Source organism: Centruroides vittatus, unplaced genomic scaffold, assembly GCF_030686945.1.
Source record: "Centruroides vittatus isolate TY-2023 unplaced genomic scaffold, ASM3068694v2 contig_955, whole genome shotgun sequence".
NCBI lineage: Eukaryota > Metazoa > Arthropoda > Arachnida > Scorpiones > Buthidae > Centruroides > Centruroides vittatus.
Genome location: NW_027122634.1, coordinates 2800355 through 2819466, shown reverse-complemented (window position 1 = coordinate 2819466; position 19112 = coordinate 2800355). Strand labels below are relative to the sequence as shown.

General features: G+C 27.5%; 1 protein-coding gene across 1 annotated transcript in view; it reads right to left on the bottom strand.

The window, feature by feature from the left end:
- Window positions 1-19112, bottom strand: part of LOC136985218 (NF-X1-type zinc finger protein NFXL1-like) — a 47365-nt gene that overhangs the window by 14137 nt on the left and 14116 nt on the right. The window contains exons 6-13 of the mRNA XM_067282452.1: window positions 16091-16269; window positions 12801-12962; window positions 12612-12712; window positions 6813-6927; window positions 4665-4780; window positions 2969-3100; window positions 1850-1940; window positions 1646-1766 (exon numbers count right to left, since the gene is read on the bottom strand). Coding sequence (XP_067138553.1) covers window positions 1646-1766; window positions 1850-1940; window positions 2969-3100; window positions 4665-4780; window positions 6813-6927; window positions 12612-12712; window positions 12801-12962; window positions 16091-16269 — 1017 coding nt within the window. The remainder of the gene's footprint in view (window positions 1-1645; window positions 1767-1849; window positions 1941-2968; window positions 3101-4664; window positions 4781-6812; window positions 6928-12611; window positions 12713-12800; window positions 12963-16090; window positions 16270-19112) is intronic.

The following is a 19112-nucleotide window of genomic DNA, read 5'->3' as shown; positions in this document are numbered from 1 at the left end:
GAGGAGGGGTAGACCAAAGATAAAAATTTGTCACGGCCACTTATAAGAATTCTGATATTCTTTACTTAATTACTATAAGCAATAATTAAAACTTTCAGTTTGTATAAAAAGTGATTCAGTTTCTATTGTTTAAATCAGTGTTTCCTAAAGTTTTGAGTACCCTTTTTTAAATTTTTGTATCGCCTTGTGAAAAAAAAAACTTTGCAAAGAGTACTCAAATGTAGCACTTATCACAACTTGAGTACGAGAATTTCATACAAAATATATAATTTATTGAAAAATAAATACAAGTAAATAAAATAATTTATTACTTGTGAGAATCAGGATTTATATCATTAATTTAGCTTGGAAAATGCATAAAATTTTATAAAAATTGTTTACAAGAGGGAAAGTTGCACTTGTAGTTAAGGAGAAAGAAGAAATCAACTTCCTTTCTCACAAGCTCTTATCTTCAAATTCTGACTGCCATATGTCTCTCTATCCCCTCTATATGTCAGCACACAGCCCAGAGTAACAGCGATTCCTTGGACGCTACTGGGCAGATAGCCCATTAAAAAGGGAATTTTCCTGCCATTCGGGGCAGTTCATCATAATTGTAACTGCCACATAACCTTGGCAGTTCATCATAACATTGATCTTACCATAAGAGAGGCAGTTCTCCAAGTCCCCAAATTGCCATATAACTCCAGACAGTTCACTGCCATATAGAAAGTCTCAGTAATAATTTAACTTGTGCACTTGCATAAAGAAGAAGATAATTCCTGCAAATTCATTGTCCTCCTGTAATTCTCCATACTCAGAAGAATTTGACAAATACTACATAAGTGAGGTAGTATAATTTAAGTATTGTAAACTCTCTCTCTCGTGACTAGAGTAATATAGGAATTTGGTGGTCTCTCAGTATTTTGTATTCCACTTCATTTGTTTCATTAAATTTTGTTATTGTTTTATCATGGCCTTGTCGATTAGTCACGATCTTATCGCATATCTGTGGTTTCCCCACTCATCATTATAGTAGCCTTCCTATTCTGAATTTCTATACGCGTGATAGGGTGCGAATCCTTTTCTGGTGTCGGGAGCCTGACAAAGACTGAGATTTCACGATCTTACAGTCTTCTTTAAAATTAATCCACATAAAATCACCATCCTACAACTCAGGGACAGGATTTACCATCCTGTTGCCAATTAAGTGATGGAAAGTCTAACCCAGACTCTCTACCCCTGGCTATCCTCACATTACTGAAGCATTTTTTCTTTATAATGATTCTTGTGCCACTTGTACATAGCAAAAATTGCTATGTTCCATGAAGATCTTTTGTGTATCCCAGGAGTACATGTTACACTTTGAGAAAATGATTTAAATATTATGTAACTCAAGACACAGATATAACATATTATATTCAATAAATAATTTTTCTTAAAAGCTACAATTGAATTTTCATCCCATATTTTCAAAATTAGCATCAATATAAATAAACTTTACAATACTTTATTTTAATTTGAAGAACTGTTTCCATGATTTTTATGTCACTTAGATTCAGTAAAATTAAAAAATTAATAAACTTTATAACTATAGAATATTATAAACTTTTAAAAAGAAATGACATTAGTAAAATATTGAAAAATAGATAATTTTATCACTTACTTGCAAAGCTGTTTACAATTTGGAGGTTTTGTAGTTTTCTGTCTCCCACACGGTACAACAATTTTACTAAAACCACAATTACATGTTACATCAATCCTTTTTGGGCAAGGAAAGCAGGGACCTAATGTATAAATTGACATTACAATTATTATGTTATAAATCATTTTATAAAAAAAAAATATTAACAAAGAAAATAAATTATACCTAAATGACATCGGCTACTACATTTGTGATTTTTGCAATTTAATGTGCGTCCGCATAATTGTTCACATGATGGACAATTTCCATCACAGCACTGAAAATATATTTAATTATATAAGATATCACACACTATTGAGAAATCACTTAATATGGATAAACATTAATTATTTATTTGTAACTACAGTACGCATTTTGAGCAGACAAGCTGTCCCTCTTCAGCTGCTACAATCATTAAACAATAGCTATAGATTAAATGACAAAAATTAAAATTCTTTACATTTCCTTTAACCAAATGGTTAATGGAAAGTTGTTGATATAAGATATACCAATTATATGCTTGTAATTTAGTGATTGTAATGGCTGTAATAGGGACAGCTTGTCTGCCCAAAATGCATACCGTGGTTACAAATAAATAATGTTCATCTGTTTCTCAGTGATTTCTCAATAGTGTGATAAGTCCAAGCAAGAGCCATTTATAATGTTTAGATAATTAATATATATGGTATATTCGATAAATTAATTTGCTATTTTTATTTTAGAAATGTATTTATGATTAATACAACAAAGTTAAAACAAATTTAATTTTGAGTTTTATTGATTATATTTTCATAAGTGTTATGTATGTTTCAAAAAATATTATATTTGTGAAGTATTCAATATTACACAATATCAAACTAATAAATCAAGTTTCTTTCTAATCAACCATTAATAGTTAAACTATATCTAAAATGTGATCAAAAACTATATTGAAATCATAAGACATTTAAGCAAAAATTGAATATGTATTATTGTGACATTGTCACAATGACAGACTAATTTTTAATCATCTTTTACTTTTAAAAAATCGCATGATTCAGACTGGAAGTTCATATATAGTTAATTTGAACCGCCAGTCCCCAAGCTTTCCATATGTGGTCTTGATTTTCATCTCTCTAACGCTGATTTTGAGATTAAAAAGAATAAATGGAGGACAGTGGGAATGTATAGGTCTGCAATCTGAATATTGCAATAAAATTTAGATTAAGTTTAAGCCAATGAACAGATATTGAGTAGAAATTAAACAAAAATCATCTAAATCATTTATATATTAAGAATTTATATGCTTATCAAATTTTCTTTTACCTTTCTACTGCAAGGATGCCTTTTACAATCTCTAATATTTTTACACTTTGTTTCACATAAATATTCTTTAGAACAAGGAACTGATTTCTCTTTTACACCACAACGACATCTTTTCACTCTCATCTGAAGACACTAAGAATAAATTACATAAACTGTTTAACTTATAAAATGTAACCAACATTCATATAAAATTTAAAATTTCAATTAAGTTTGTAAATAAATAAATTTAATTTATAAACAGATTAATTTAAAAACAATTTCAGAATAATAATAATAATAATAAATAAAAGAAACAAACACTTATAAAAGTGTTGCCAGAGTATGATTATTTTAATGTAGTGTATACTGTATATACTACATTATATATAAAGTAACTAAACTTATAACTTATATATATATATATATATATAATATTTTTTTAATATAAATTTTTATATTCTAATAAAAATTTTTTAGTATTGTAGTATTTTTTTCTAATTTTAAAATTTAACAAAATAATTACATAAAACAAAATTTACAAAAAGGAAATACACAAAATATGCATTAATGTTAAATTTAGTAAATTATTAAGGTAACTCCAATTTGCAATTTTCGTAATTATCATTTCAATTTCAACTATACATAAAAATCTAAACAAAATTTTTTTAACATTCCGCCATTTACACAACATCTAATTTCTATTTTGATATTCTCCATTTATATTTAATCTTGACATCTTGATTAATCTAAAATAATAAGCAGATCAAAATTCTTTCAAAATTAAATTTTGAAATAAAGCATCATAATGATAATCTTAAATTACTATTCCAATTCAATGAAAGTTAAATGTAATTATTGCTTTTTGGTAATTAATATTAATATGCTATATTTTATAATTATTAGAGACAATGATCATGTAGCATGTAGTTCAAATTATCATTATTATATATTTCTATTATGCCATCATATGTACTAGGTATGCTTAAAATACATTAGTTTGTAATTGTAATCATTTCATCTACTGTTTTCTGTTTAATTATTTTCTAACATTTACATGTTAATGAATAAAGGAATTTATTTCTGTTAAAAACTTTTGTCATGTTGGTATGACAATTTCATTTCTATAAATAAAAATTTTTCAAATACATTTTTCTTTTCATTGATCAGCTGAAACATTAAAAAAGCTGGTAGAATTTATGAACTATTTGTGCATCAATATCCATAACTGCAAATTCAGTTATTGTGCATGAAAATGATTATACACAGATTATATATATAGATGATTACACAATCCATAAAGCATACTCTGTCATAATTCCTTTATTATATTTTAATTTGAAAATACATTTATTACTTAAAAATATTATTTAAAATAGTTTTTATTATTTTTAAATTGTTTTATTGTATTTCCTATATGTAATTTTAAATACGCAAACAGAGAATTTCATCTATAAAAAATATTTATTAAAACTTTTTAAAGAAGTTGAATTTATAATAGTTTTTATTAATTCACTCTTCTTAAGTATTTATTTCTTTTTCTCATTTAAAATCCATAACAGCATATAAAAAATTTTATATATATATATATATATATATTATATGCACAAAATGAAAATGACAAAAATCATTATTTACTATTTTTCACACGCAACTTTATCAATTACGTACGAAATCTATTAAAAAATAAATAAAATTATAACAAAATGAAAATATTTACTTGATCACATGGTCCAACATGACATCTTTGACTGCAATGATGAATTCCACATGATAAGAGTTTTTCACAAGTATCTCCACAAGTCGGAATGTCTTCAGTACAAGGTAACTGCATTGCTATCAATATATATAAAATATTTTTTGAATTCAATTGTTCAATAATAATAAATATAAGATTTTTGCCACTAATTCCATTGTACTATGTAATAAATAATCATCATACTACAATAATTATATGATTTTTAAAGAAAATAAAAATGTTTGCTTAGAAAATTATTAAATTTTTGCTCATTATTTCAGATGATAAATATTTATATAAAAAATAAAATACTTTATTTATTTTGAAATTTAAAGTTTTAAACAACTATTCTTCTACAAGCCAACTAATGGCATATATTAACTGGCTAGACAATCATGCCATGTTCAAGCTCACTTAAATCTCTTTCTCTTCCCATTCTTACATTTAAACTCAAGCGAATTACAGCAATTAGCCAATGATGTGATACTGGACTGCAGTCATGTAATTAGTTGGCTTGTAGTTTATAATGTATTGGGTTTCAATGTGATTGTTTATTTATAACTATTTTTCTATATGAAAATATTTAGACTTCTAGTTAGTCCATAATATTTTTATTTATTTATTAATTTGTCATTAAAAGGTTGTACAAAACATATGCAGATTCTTAATTCTTTTATTATTTATTAAAATGCTAATTCATGTCACTGCTTAAAATTCTAAATATTACATACAAGACAAATTTTAGATTTAACGGTCACTAAATTTAACTCAAATTTAATTGAAATCTAAAGAATTATTCATTATTATAATGTTCAATATTATACACATTTTATTTCATTTTAGTATGGCATTTTATTTAAATAATAAGATTATTATTATTATAATTATTGATCTACTACAATAAATTTTCAAAAATTTTTATGAATTAATTTCAAAAATCAAACTTTATATAATTTTATATATAGTATGCATTTTTTATTTTAAACAATTAATAAAAACATTTTTCATTATTTAAACAATAAGATTAAGAATCTATTACTTTCTTGTTTCAATTTTGTTCCTACAAAAATATTTAAAATTTTTTTTAGTTCCAACAATGTTTACAGAGAAACTAAATACAAGTTACCAAAAATATCATAATCAGAAGCCAACTATAAATTAATTTTAAGGTGGCTTCTGATCTATTAAAAGAAAACTTAAATTCATTTATAGTTCTTTTAAAATATCTTAGTTATTTTAGTTCTTTTTTAATAGCTCAGAAGCTACCTAAAAATTCATTATCTACATTACATATATATTGAGTGGCTACTTCATTAAGTACACCACCTATTGAGAAATCAATCTGTGCAGAAATGACACATGACAGGAAATTACATGACTGCAGTCAAGTATCACATCATTGACTAATAGCTTTAATTTGCTTGAGTTTAAATATAAGAATAAGATATATAAATAAATATATATCCCATTCTTGGAGAGAAAGAGATTTAAGTGAGCTTGAACATGGTATGATTGTCTGTGCGTGATGCAGTGGTTCTAGTCACAGAAATTGCCAACCTTTCTGGCTTTTCTTGAATTACAGTTTCTGGAGTGTACCAAGAACAATGAAATGACCAATTTCCAGTGGAGACAGGCCTGCAGCTGACAACAGCTTGACAAGAAGGGTCAAAGGAGAATCAAGAGGATTGTTCACACCAATTGGTATACAACTGTTTATAAAAACAAAGACCATAGACCAACAAAATTGCTGGTCTATGATGTAACAATGTCCAGTGAGTGGTTCATTCAGAGATGCAGAATAGCATGTCTATGTCTCACTGCACATTGTTAAATGGGCTATAACAGCAAATGACCCATATAAATTCCATTCCTCTAGGCAAAAAGCAAGACTTTAGCTTTGGTGGTCTTCAATATTAAACTTTATAATTTTTTTTAGTTTAATTTCAGTTCCATTTTAAGATTAGTCATGTATCTAATAATATAAAATAAAACTTTAGTGAATTATCATTTAATATTTATCAAGCTACAACAACTGTCATATGACATACAGCGGTTGTTGTAGCTTTATTGTAGTGTATCAGGTTTCGTAAAGATGTTTATATTAATATTTATCTATAAAGTTATACATACATGTTTTACCACATGGGCAATATCTATGAGCAGCTCTAGGACAGTCACCACAAGGTCCTTTATGACATACTTTATCACAATAATGAAATCCACAAGAGAATTTATTATTACAGACCTAGAGAAAAAATATATATATTCAATCAATTTCATTGCATCGTTAAAATTAATAGATTAGTTTCACATAAAAAATTATTTTAGATAACAAAATTCTCATCAGTTTCGTAAGTACTTTTTGAAATTTCTAATCGATGCAATATATGTATTTTTATAAATTCTCTGAAATTTTAATTTAAATAAATAATTAACATTCATTTATCGAATAGACCAGAGGTGGTGAACCTGTGACACGTGTGCCCAAAGTGGCCCTTCGGAGAAATCATCTGGCACGTAACGTATTATACGATTTCAGTTTATCATTTTTTTCAATCAGCTTCTTTACATTTACTCTAATTACAGCATATTATTTTATTCATTTAAATATAGTTTTTTAAAACTCTTTTTGCCCTGTAGACACTAAGAGGGCTTTTTTATCTAGCAAGCCCACAATGGGATAGATGGGTGGTGAGGAACAGATCACCACCTGAAAATTTTCTGGGGCTTTTTCGATCCGTCCGGATTTGATCTCGGGTCCACAAGAGCGATAAGATACCACTTTGACCACTCGGCCATTCAGCCAAATTTAAATATAGTTACTCCAAGTCTGAAACTTCTGCACGCATAAACATTTTTAAACATAAGTATGTTTAATACGCTTACTATGTGGCATGCAGACTCAAAAACGTTTGCCATTCCTGGAATAGACTAATCAGAAACATTCTATAAAGCATAGGAACCATGCATGACTAAAACATTGTGCCACATGACCTACAAGTAGTTACTGTAACTGCCATTTAAATCCGGTTTTTTTGATTTGTTTGATAAATTAACTTAAAAAAAATGATTATAATCTGATTCTATGTAAAAATTTTAACCTTTGCAGCAAAATTTTAAAAATAAAACAATTGTAAAGATTGGTAAGTTTGTGATAAAAAATAAAAAACATTGATTCCAGGCACAAAATATTGCAATTTAAAAAAATCCAGCAGTGAATTGCATAACTTTCCCTGTAGCATTAAAACTGTGTGTGGTGCTATCTGTTATATTTTATTTTAAAACTTTTTATATAATTACTTTTTATAAAATGACAAAAAGCTTAACTTTGAGGGCAGAAGCGAGTTTTATAAAAAAAAATTGTAAATGCTAACAACAAGTAAAATCTTCATTACATCCAACCCTACTCAAGATAAATGCATGACCCCTTATATCTCCCAACCCTTCCAACTTTAACTACTAAAACTTTAACTACATAAATTTAACATTAATGGGTATGTACACAAAACAGAATAGCCCATACGATGTTTTTGTGATTAGTCAAGGTCATTACCCGAATGCCGAATCAGTGCAAATGCTTGTAACAATCGCAAGGCAGTGCTGCCAGATGCAAGAAAATAAATTTGTTCATTTGAAAAATTACATATTCTGTATACATTATACAGTGTTATTATTCAGATGATTATCACTGATCTAAACTAAATTCATAGGCCATTGATAGTTTCAGGGTTGTCTTATAGGACAGATATATGCTAAAACTAAAAATTCGACAAAAATTTATACCTCGTCTTATCTGCTGAAATATATGGTAAATATATTTTGCCTAATCTGTTACTACTTAAAGAATTTACAACTATAAAACTTCTTATCTTTTATCAATAAACATTAATAAAGCATTAGAATGGTTATATCTTAAAACAGGGGATCCTTAACCTTTTTTGTTCCATGGACCCCTTTTCTAGTCAGGTGAAGGTCATGGACCTCCTTAAAATGTTTTTAAATGATAAAATAAAATTACAAAGGAAACCAGTTATATAGAAATACATTTATTAAAATAAAAAAATAAAAAATATGATATAGTAATATACCTTGTATGTGCTTCTTTCTTAGTACAATAATAAACAATACAATAAACTTAAAATTTAAAAAAGTTAAAGTTGATTTTTACCCTTCCAAGTCCATGAACTCCCAGTTCATGGACTTGGAAGGGTAAAAATTCAACTTTAACTTTTCATCAAGAAGAACTCATCTTAAATCAGATCAATCTGCTTGTTTCTAATTTTAGTAAGATTAACAGCAGACTGGTATGACATTTATTAATTAAAGAATTTTAGTTTTTAAAAACTTTTTCATTGGGCATTTTTAAAGGTTTAGAATTTTCAAGATAAACCAGATCTGTTTCTTATTATAATGATCTCCCTACTGAAGGAAAAAATGGTACCTCTCAAAATTAAACCCATATCTTACTGTTTGTCACCCAATCCTTTGATGACATTTTATGACTCCAGATTGTCCAGAAACCCAAAGATAAGACAATTACCAAAAATTATATATAGAAATATCAAGTAGTTAATATATATATATATATATATATATACAGTCAAACCTGTTTTTATGCGCTCTTTTTATGTGCGATTTTTTTAATGCGAATTTTTATTGTGCGGTTTTTTTGTGCGATTTTTATTTGTGCGGTATAGTTGGCGACTAGTCTCGTGCGATTCGTCATGTCTCACGTTGACTTATTATAGCTAAATAAACTTATTATAGCATAAATGCACTTATTATAGTAATATTATTGCATGAATATGCGAAAAATGAAATAATTTACTTTTTAAGTCAACAAAACACCACCTGGACAAAAATATGTAAAACAGACGATAGACCAGACGATGCAGCCAAGTGCTGACATCTGTTGTCAATAAATTCTATTTCGTACGGTTTTGAGTTATTTTCTACGTGAGACTTTTTTTATGCGTTCCCTATTCACCGCATAAAAAAAAAAAATATTTTTTTAATTGTGTTGCGAAAACTATTTTTTACAGCCATTCGTGAAGTTTCGTGCGATTTCTTTTTATGCGTTTTTTTTAATGCGGTCCCTATCCCCCGCATGAAAACAGGTTTGACTGTATTATTATATATATATATATATATTAACTACTTGATAAACTCTTCTAGAATTTACATTGCAGAATCATTAAAAGCATATAAAAGCTCAGATGCTTACAATTATTTCATCAATGGGAAAATTTAGGATATTTTCATTTGGTCAAATAGATATGTTTTATGGAGAAGTAGAGCCTGGCTAATAATGATTCAAGAAAACAGAGATAGATATCAGTATTGGTTAACCTCTGAAAAGGATAGTAAAACTCTTGCTGGATATTGTTTATGCAAGGCTGGGTAAGTCTGTTTTTAATGCAAACGGAACATCCATTTCGCAAGAAGAAAGCTTTCATATGAAAACAAATTATATTTTAAATATTCTGTATTATTACAGAATTGGAGAAAACCTTCAACATCACAGCAACTAACTATGCTTACACATTAATAATGCTAATAAGCTGTCCTTTTATAAAAAGTATTTTTATGCCTACTTAACCTCTAAGCTGCCACCATGTATTATAAATGATTCGAACTGACCAGATAATATGGATAACACTTTATTAACACAAACTAAACACTTGCACATCCAGTGGCTCCCTGGAGCTACAACATGGCTGTTTCGCACCACAACCTTTCAACTAGTGTTGCAACCTCTCGCATATACAGTTAAATTTAACATTAAATTAATTTAAATTGCCAACATATATTACATATTCTTTCTTATATATATTTAGAATTAGTTTATTTTTTTTACTCTTTTTAGTTTGTCTTATTTAATTCATTTTTGCCTAGGAAGATTAAGGTTCTGATTGATTTTGGATTTTGATGTTTATATATACTGTAGAAATTACATGCAATAAAATAACTTAAATCTTGTACTAGAGAAGATTAATAACACATGTTTTTTGTTCTCATTGTTTAACTTTGTAATAACTCTACTCAATGTCTGACATCTGTCTGTTAAATGAGGAAGATGAGTTTGTTTAAAAACACTCACTCTAACAATATTTTTACTTGTTCTGCTAAATATTACTGGAGCAGGATTTGACTGTATTAAGGTAAATGCTTTGGAGAATAAGACTGCTCCATGTGATTACAGCAAAGATTAAATGTACACTTAAATTTCATTAAAAAGTCAGAGGAAACCTTTTTATTAAGGAAAGATAAACAATTTCAGAAGGTCTGTTATTCCATTATCAGATCTACAGTTTTAAAAAATGTTCTAATTCCAATGTTCTAAAACAGATATTCTATTTGAGCATATAGACAGACATATAGACAGAATTGGCAGAAGTTGCCACTGCACATGTTCAGCTTAATGTAACAGATTCTCAGTGCCAGAAGTGTTTAAGATTGGAGAGCATGAATAGGGCATTTTGAATGATTTCAAACAGCATCTGGACTCTATAATAAAGAAAAAGTTGAACAGGTAAATTCTTTAATATACTTAATGGGACAGAAAGCTGAGAAAATTTTAATGTCATTTAGTCTCCCAGAAAAGAATAGAAATGACTACTCCAAAGTTAAGGCAGCATTCAAAAAATACTTCGTCTAACTAAAAATGTTATATACAAAAGATATAAATTCTATTCTCAGTTTCAAGGAGAAACAGTGGAAATTTCATTACTTCATTATACAGTCTTGTTAAAACATTAATTCCCTGCTTCATTTCAAGACGAAATTATTAGAGACAGAATAGTTTGTGGCATTAAGGACAAAAAGGTTTCAAAATGTTTGCAACTAGAAATGGAACTAACTCTGGAAAAAGCAATAAACATTGCGAGACAGGCTGAAACAGTGAAAAAGCAGTAGGAAGCTTTTAAGAACAATTCCAGGAACAACATATATGCATTGGCAAAACTGCACATAAAAAGAACGTATTTTCAAAGCCAAAATCTACCAACAGTTCATTTACTGGAAACAAAATTCCAAATTCCTGTTATTGATATGGAAAACCTGTAAAACATACGAAACCAAACTGTCCTGTGCATAAGGTAGTGTGTAATAAGTGCAAAAGAGTAGGTTATTACACAAAGGTCTATAAAACTAAAGTGAGTATAAATGAAATAGAAGAACCTAACCAAAAGTCATTTTTGGGACATGTTAAATGGTCAAGTAGTATTAACAGTAATGTTAAGAATCAGCAATGTTGTAGCTCCAGGAAGCCAGCGGGATGTGCAAGTGTTTAGTTTGTGTTATTAAAGAGTATCCATATTATCTGATCAGTCATTTATTTATAATACAGAATACTTTATTGTAATTATTTTATTTATTTATTTTTGTAATTTTAATAAGTGCAATTCGCAACACTAAGATATCCCTGTAAACTTTCTAAGAAAACTTTATTATGTTAAATGAGTTTAATATAAAAAAATCTCCAAAAATTATGTACAGATTTCTTAGTGTTTCAAATTACATTAATTCTAAAAGTAAAAAAAAAAAGCTTTTAGGCACTAAAAAACAAAAATTTGATAAATCTGGCAATATTGCTCTATATACTGATACATTGAACATAAATCATCTTTCAATATTTTGTCATGGATTTCTTTTTTCAAAAACAATATAAAGTTATCAATACTGTTATCTGTTTACATAGTAGCACTTTTTGACAAATGAATAAACTTTAGTTCTTATTATTGATTTGTTCTTTTGCAATGGATTTAAATTATATATATGACATGTAGAAAACTCACTCAATTTCAATCGAAGGTCTTAAGAGATTAAATACATGAAAATATATTATACAGACAATAAAAAATAATTTCTAAAAATGTTTGTTTTTTTTTTTTTTATTTTGAATGATAACTTTTTTTGTAAACTACTTACTTTGTTGCACTGCCATTCAGGACTTGCACATGGTCTTAAACATAATTCTTTACCACATACACATTTTTGGTTACTTTGATGAGGGCAAGTTTCACAATCATCTAAACAGAGTAAAAATTTATTTCGAATATACAGAAAAAGTATTTTATAATAAATTTTTAAACTTTACTATTTAAAAATTATAATTACCATCATGACATGACTGGCTGCATTTATGTTGTCCACAACTAAGTAATTTATCACAGATTTTTCCACATGACCAATTTTTATCACTACATCGTCTAATTTTCGGTTTCTCCCTTTTACAAAAGCAAGACACATTCACAGTTTTAGGACATGGAGGACAAGGACCTAAAAAACCACATTTTTTAAACATTAGTTATAAAAATACTTATGATTTATTAATTGTTATTAATTCAAAGAAAAATTTTAAATTTTATATCTAATACATTCATAACTTCAAAAAACATTCATAACTTCAAAAATTTCATAACTTCAAAAAATATACTAAGAAATATTAATATTAAAATTTGAGATAGTATATATTACTGTATTCAAAACAAAGCAAAACATAAAAATACTTTTTATGTTTTGCTTTGCATTTAACAACTTTTTCAATCATTATTGTAGTAAAAAATTTCAAATAAAATGTTTAAAATTTGCATTTGTAGCAAAAACTAATTTTTTGAACATAAAATCCCAAGTGTGCTTGGAATACTTTATACAATAGAATTTCATATTTTTCAACTGATTTACATTTCTTTTCATATATATTAAATTCTGATAAATATATTATTAAAGCATATATAAAAATTATATTATTTCAATCATCTGTAACTTATATTATTATAAATGAAGTGTAGCAAACATCACAATGAATGACTGAAAATTCTTATAATGCTTTACTCTATAAAAAGATCTACTAAAAATCATTTTACAAATATGATTTGATTAATCTATGCCATGTTGAAATTTTTCTCTATTCTGAGTTGCACCATGTTGAATTTTTGTTGATGTTAAACCTAATGAAAATTATACATTTTTGAAAAATAATCATGGTTATTGTCTGAAATTATTTTTTTATTTTGCACAAACAAAATAGATATATTAATAAATGTAAAAACAAAAAAAAAATTATATTTTGGAAGTTAGTTTTTAATATAAAAATTATGACAACTAGCGACGCCTAGTTTCAAAAGCATTCCGATGCTGAAATGAGATATCTTGGGTGAACTGGTCAAGGTTAGCAGGTCACGACCTGAGATATGTCGGGAATAACATGGGACAGGTTAATCATAAATATTAAAAGAGAGAATATTTTAAAAAATTACTTGATTAACTTCAAAAAAATCTATCAAGAATATTAAATGAAAAGGAAAAGAAATAATAATTGAGAATAGCATTTTTATTATCCATTGACAGAATAAATTGGTCATAAAATTCCAAGATCTGTTTATATGAAAATAACAATTAATAAATTATAATATATGATTAAAAGCAAACATACCATTTATGTTATGGCACATTAATCAAAACTTTTTATTGATTTTATAATAAACAAATAAGCAAGAATTATTTACTTAATAAGTTGCTTAATTTAGATTATTTCTCTCAGCACATTTTAAATATTTTTGCTAAGTAATATCTTTACAAAATTCTACAGATTTAAAATTATAAATGTAATTAAAATTTAATAACAGTTCTTACAGAAAACAAGTTAATAATTAAACTATTATTTTGTATATTAAAACATATGCTTCAAATAGAATAAGATGTAATTTATATTTATTCCCAAATAGTAGTAGCTGACTTACAAACGAATAGCAATAATGTTTGTTAATAACAAACAGAGCTCAAATTATTTTCTTTCCATAAATAAGAATTCTGTACATTTTTCCTATTAGATATAAATAATTTATTCTGGGTAGCTGGATGGCTGAAGCAGTAAAGATGTCCAACCTGTTGCTTTGGGGATCTAGATTTGAGTCCAGATCAGAAAATTCAAAAATTTTATATGGGTGGTCTGTCCCTGAATACATTGAGCATTGTCCTTCACCATCCAGCTATTCCTTATTGTAGGTTTGGCCAAACCCATAATAGATTTGGTAAAAAAAAAAAAAAAGAAAAAGAAAAGGATGTCTTAGTATTCTCAGGGTGAAAAGAGTAAAAAAAAATAATGATAATTTATAAAATATGAACAAAAACTTGTATGTAATTTATTTCTAATCATGCATTAGTTCGGAATATTTTATTTTTTTATCATAATGTGCAAGAATTTTTATTTTACTGATGAAAATAATTTCAGATTTCAAAAATGACTTTAATTTGCTATTGTATCTTTTTAAAATAAAAGATAAAATTGGGCTCATTTTTAAATCTAAAATTTTAAATTATAAGAGAAGAAAACTTAAGACATGTTGATAATGAAGAAAATTTCACATATTACCAGGGCTGTGGAGTCATGTAAAAATATACCAACTCCATACTCCATCTCTGCCTTACCACCCGACTCCGACCACAAATGGTAATAAAATAGACCTGGAAATTTTAATGTCACATGATAACATTAGAATTTCCAGGTCTATTTTATTACTTATTACTTATACTTTCATAGAATCAATACTTTGTAACATCTCATAACAGAATTTTTAACAAGAGTCTTATGGGCAGGACTGACGAAAGAATGTTAATTCTTTCGTCAGTCCTGCCCATAAGACTCTTGTTAAAAATGGGGATGATGGGGTAAAATTTACTGGGCCCCGGACTTCATCCCACAACTTTCTTTCAATCATTCCTGAGGCCCATGTACACTTTTTCTCTGGGCCAGAGACATCTTTCACCACCATTGCTTATGGACATGATGATACTGCCAAATTTGAACGACTTAGGAGAAGAAACATCTCAAGTGAGAACATCTTAACCGAGTTTTGCTGTACTATTATAAAATGACAAAGAGCTTAATTTTGAGAGGAGAAACGAGTTTTATAAAAAATTGTGAATGCTAATAACGAGTAAACTGTTCATTAAGTCCAACCACACTGGAGATATGGCACATGACCCCTTCTATGTCTCCACCCTGTCGATCTATAAATTAAGAACCTAAATTTAATAGCATTAATGCCCCTTTATACACAAGCTACGGTGCCAAATTTCGTTTCTTAAACTTTACCCATTCTGAGATATTGTTTAATATTTCAGAACGGAGAATAACGAAATTAAACAAATTTGACGCCAACACACGTGTGCGAATTTTCCTCCTTTATTTGACATTTTTTGGGTTCAGGAGGTCTCCAGATGAGTAAATTTACAAAAACACTCGGAGGGTCAAATTTGACACGATTCCAATACTTTTCCGTTTTACATACATAACAAGATGAGAAAGTAAAAAGGAATCGGAGTCAGGGGGATTTTTGACAACTCTGACTCTGATTCCACAGCCCTGCATAATACGCAGATTCAATTGTATTTTATTAAATTACCTGGATGACAAAGAAGCAAACATTCGTGACCACATAGAGGTTCTAATTTTTTCTTGCATTTTTGTCCACAAGAATGAGGAATAAGCCATAAATCAACTTCGGGGTTTTTTTTCTTTTCACAAAAACAAAAATAATCTTGAGGTTGTTCTTTCCTACTGTACTCTTTTCTGCATTTTGGACTATAAAAGAAAATAAATAAAACAATATATGTAATCATAATTTCACTAGCATTTTAATTTTACAGAATATTAATCTGAACATAATTTGAAATTACCTGAAGGTAAAAAATAATTGTGACTAAATGAAATTTCAAACTTAAAAATTACAGTACAATCTTGTTTTAACAGATCTTGGAACAATGAATTTCTCAGAACAATAGAGTTTTTTCCATTTTCTGCCAAATCAATGTAATTTTACCTCCTTTTAGCAGATTACTTGGAATAACAGATTTTTTCTACCCCCATCTATTGTAAACTTTGCACTTTTTCAACATTTTGTTCATCTTTGGTGTTTCTGGAAATTTGTAGAGTTTGATGATGTACTTGTTATATCTGGGATATGTGCAATTGAAGAATTGTATGAAGAGAGTAAGCAGACTGATACAATTGAAGAGCCATCTAGTGAATATTCTGACAGTAGTCAAGTGTAGTGCCAAAATTTAGCAAGGCCATTGAGTCATCCTAAGTTATAAAAACCTTCCTGATGAGTTTAGCATAAATGAACAGATTATACATGACATTGCTAATACCAAGCAGTTGTTATATTCAATTGGCAGAAAAACACATCAAAACAAACAAAGATGGAAGAGTTTTTAATAGATTATGAAGTCAAGTGAAGTCTTAATTAGCATACATAATTTACTTCTTTTTATGCTACAGTATGTAAAATTTCAGTCAGCTTTGTCGTACACATGTACAGCATAATATATGATCATATATAGCATAATATACACGTTACAAACGTACATGTTTTTATAAGATAAAGAAAGATTTCAAGAGACTGAATTATTTCAAGTACTGGTACTTCTTATATGAAGAGGTTAAAAAACAAACTTTTTCAAATAATGGATATTTTCCTGGGTATGTGGAAAATCCATTGTTTGTGATATAATGGATTTTAGAAACAACAGATGATTTTTGGCAACCTGAGAGATCCGTTAAAACAAGATTCTTCAGTATAAGGCTGAATTAATTACAGGGCTAGAATTTAGCTAATTAACTCTTTGCCTGCCGATTGTACCGCCCCCTTGTTTACGTTTATTTTGAAAAACAACCGAGGGCAATATAGGCCAGTCAAGGTCAGTCAAGCAATATTTATTTAAAAATTTACCAAAAATCAAATTATCATTATATTCATATGAAAAAAATTACAGACATTTACTAATATCTTTAGTTTTAAATACGATATTTTTCAATAAATTTTATTAGAAAAATTTATGAGAAAAAAAAAAAAATATTATAACTGAAATCCAGACTTGAAAATTTGTTACTTTTTGTCAAAATTAACATTGTCTGGTTACTTCATTCTTATTGTCACTGAGCCAGAACAACATAGAATATTGTTCTGTACAATTTGATATAACATTTATGCATGTACGTTTATTCGTTGTGAAATTATCGCACATTATATCAAACATTTGTTTGAAATCTAAACTTTATTCTGCTTTCAACTAATATAATGAACTAATATACTTTATTCATTTCATATCAAACAAGATTATATATTTTTGTAATAAACATATGATTACCAGTAGCAATAGATGTAACATTTGCTGATATTTTAGATTAAAAAAAAAATTAAAAATTAAAAAAAATATATAAAATATCAGAACTGAAGGTCATAACTTGAATATTTATAATGCAATAACATATTATAGCTGAATAAACTTATATTAATATTATTGCATGAACAAGCTAAAAATGAAATAAAAAATTATCAGAAAATGAAAAATTAAGAAAAAAAACCGATAATTAAAATTTTTAAGTCAACAAAACACCACCTGGACAAAAATAATGCGAAACAGACAATAAACAAGACGCTGCCGTCAAATGCTGACATCTGTTGTCGATAAATTTTATAAAAATCGATTGTTAACAGGGTAACGATCAATCGGTACCCCAGCCTGTTTGCTTAACAATTAGGCTTACAATAGATCGGTACCCCGTCCGGCGCAAAAGGGTTAAGTTTGTTAAGATAATAAGATACTTTGTAATTTGAACTAAAGGTGGGCAGTTAAGCTACTATCTTGTATTAAATTTAACAACATATTAATTTTAAATAAAATAAAATAATTTAGACTATTCTGGAAAAAATTATTAAATATTATAAAATTGTTACAATTAAAATTGAATTGCTTTTTATATCATAATTTGAAATTCCAACTCAAATATGATAATTGACAGATGAAAAGAAATTTAAAAACACAACAAAAGAAAGAAAAATATTTCTTGAAACCTTTCATATATAAGCCTACATATATTTAAATACAGCAAACCTTCAATTTAATGGACTAATAGGGGTGAAAGTGTGTCTGTCAATGCAGAAAGTCCATAAAATCAAATGTCACAAAAAAAGGGCATTTATCATTTTTATTCTTCAAACTGAAATACAAATACTGTATACTCTTGATTATCTTTGCATACGTACATCTCAATAAAAATTTGTCAGTAATACAAAATATTAGCATTAAAAATATCTGCAATTGTTAACTCTTGCTATTAAAATAGTATGGTGAGCATCAAAACTACTTCCAACACATTGTAAAATTATTTGAAGAAAATATTTTGAATCATTTCCTTGTCAATAAATCACTAATATTGCAAAATGACACTCTATAATGATATCTAGCTGGCAACCTGTTGTTCTCGGTTAATAAAACAAGGAATTGATACTGAACTATAAGGTGCTAGTTTGATAAGTTTTTCTGAATTTTCTGTTTACATTGAAAGTTTTATTCAATTCTGATTACATCTAAAGATTATTAATTAATTAATTATCATTCTCAAAAAGTATTTTATTCATA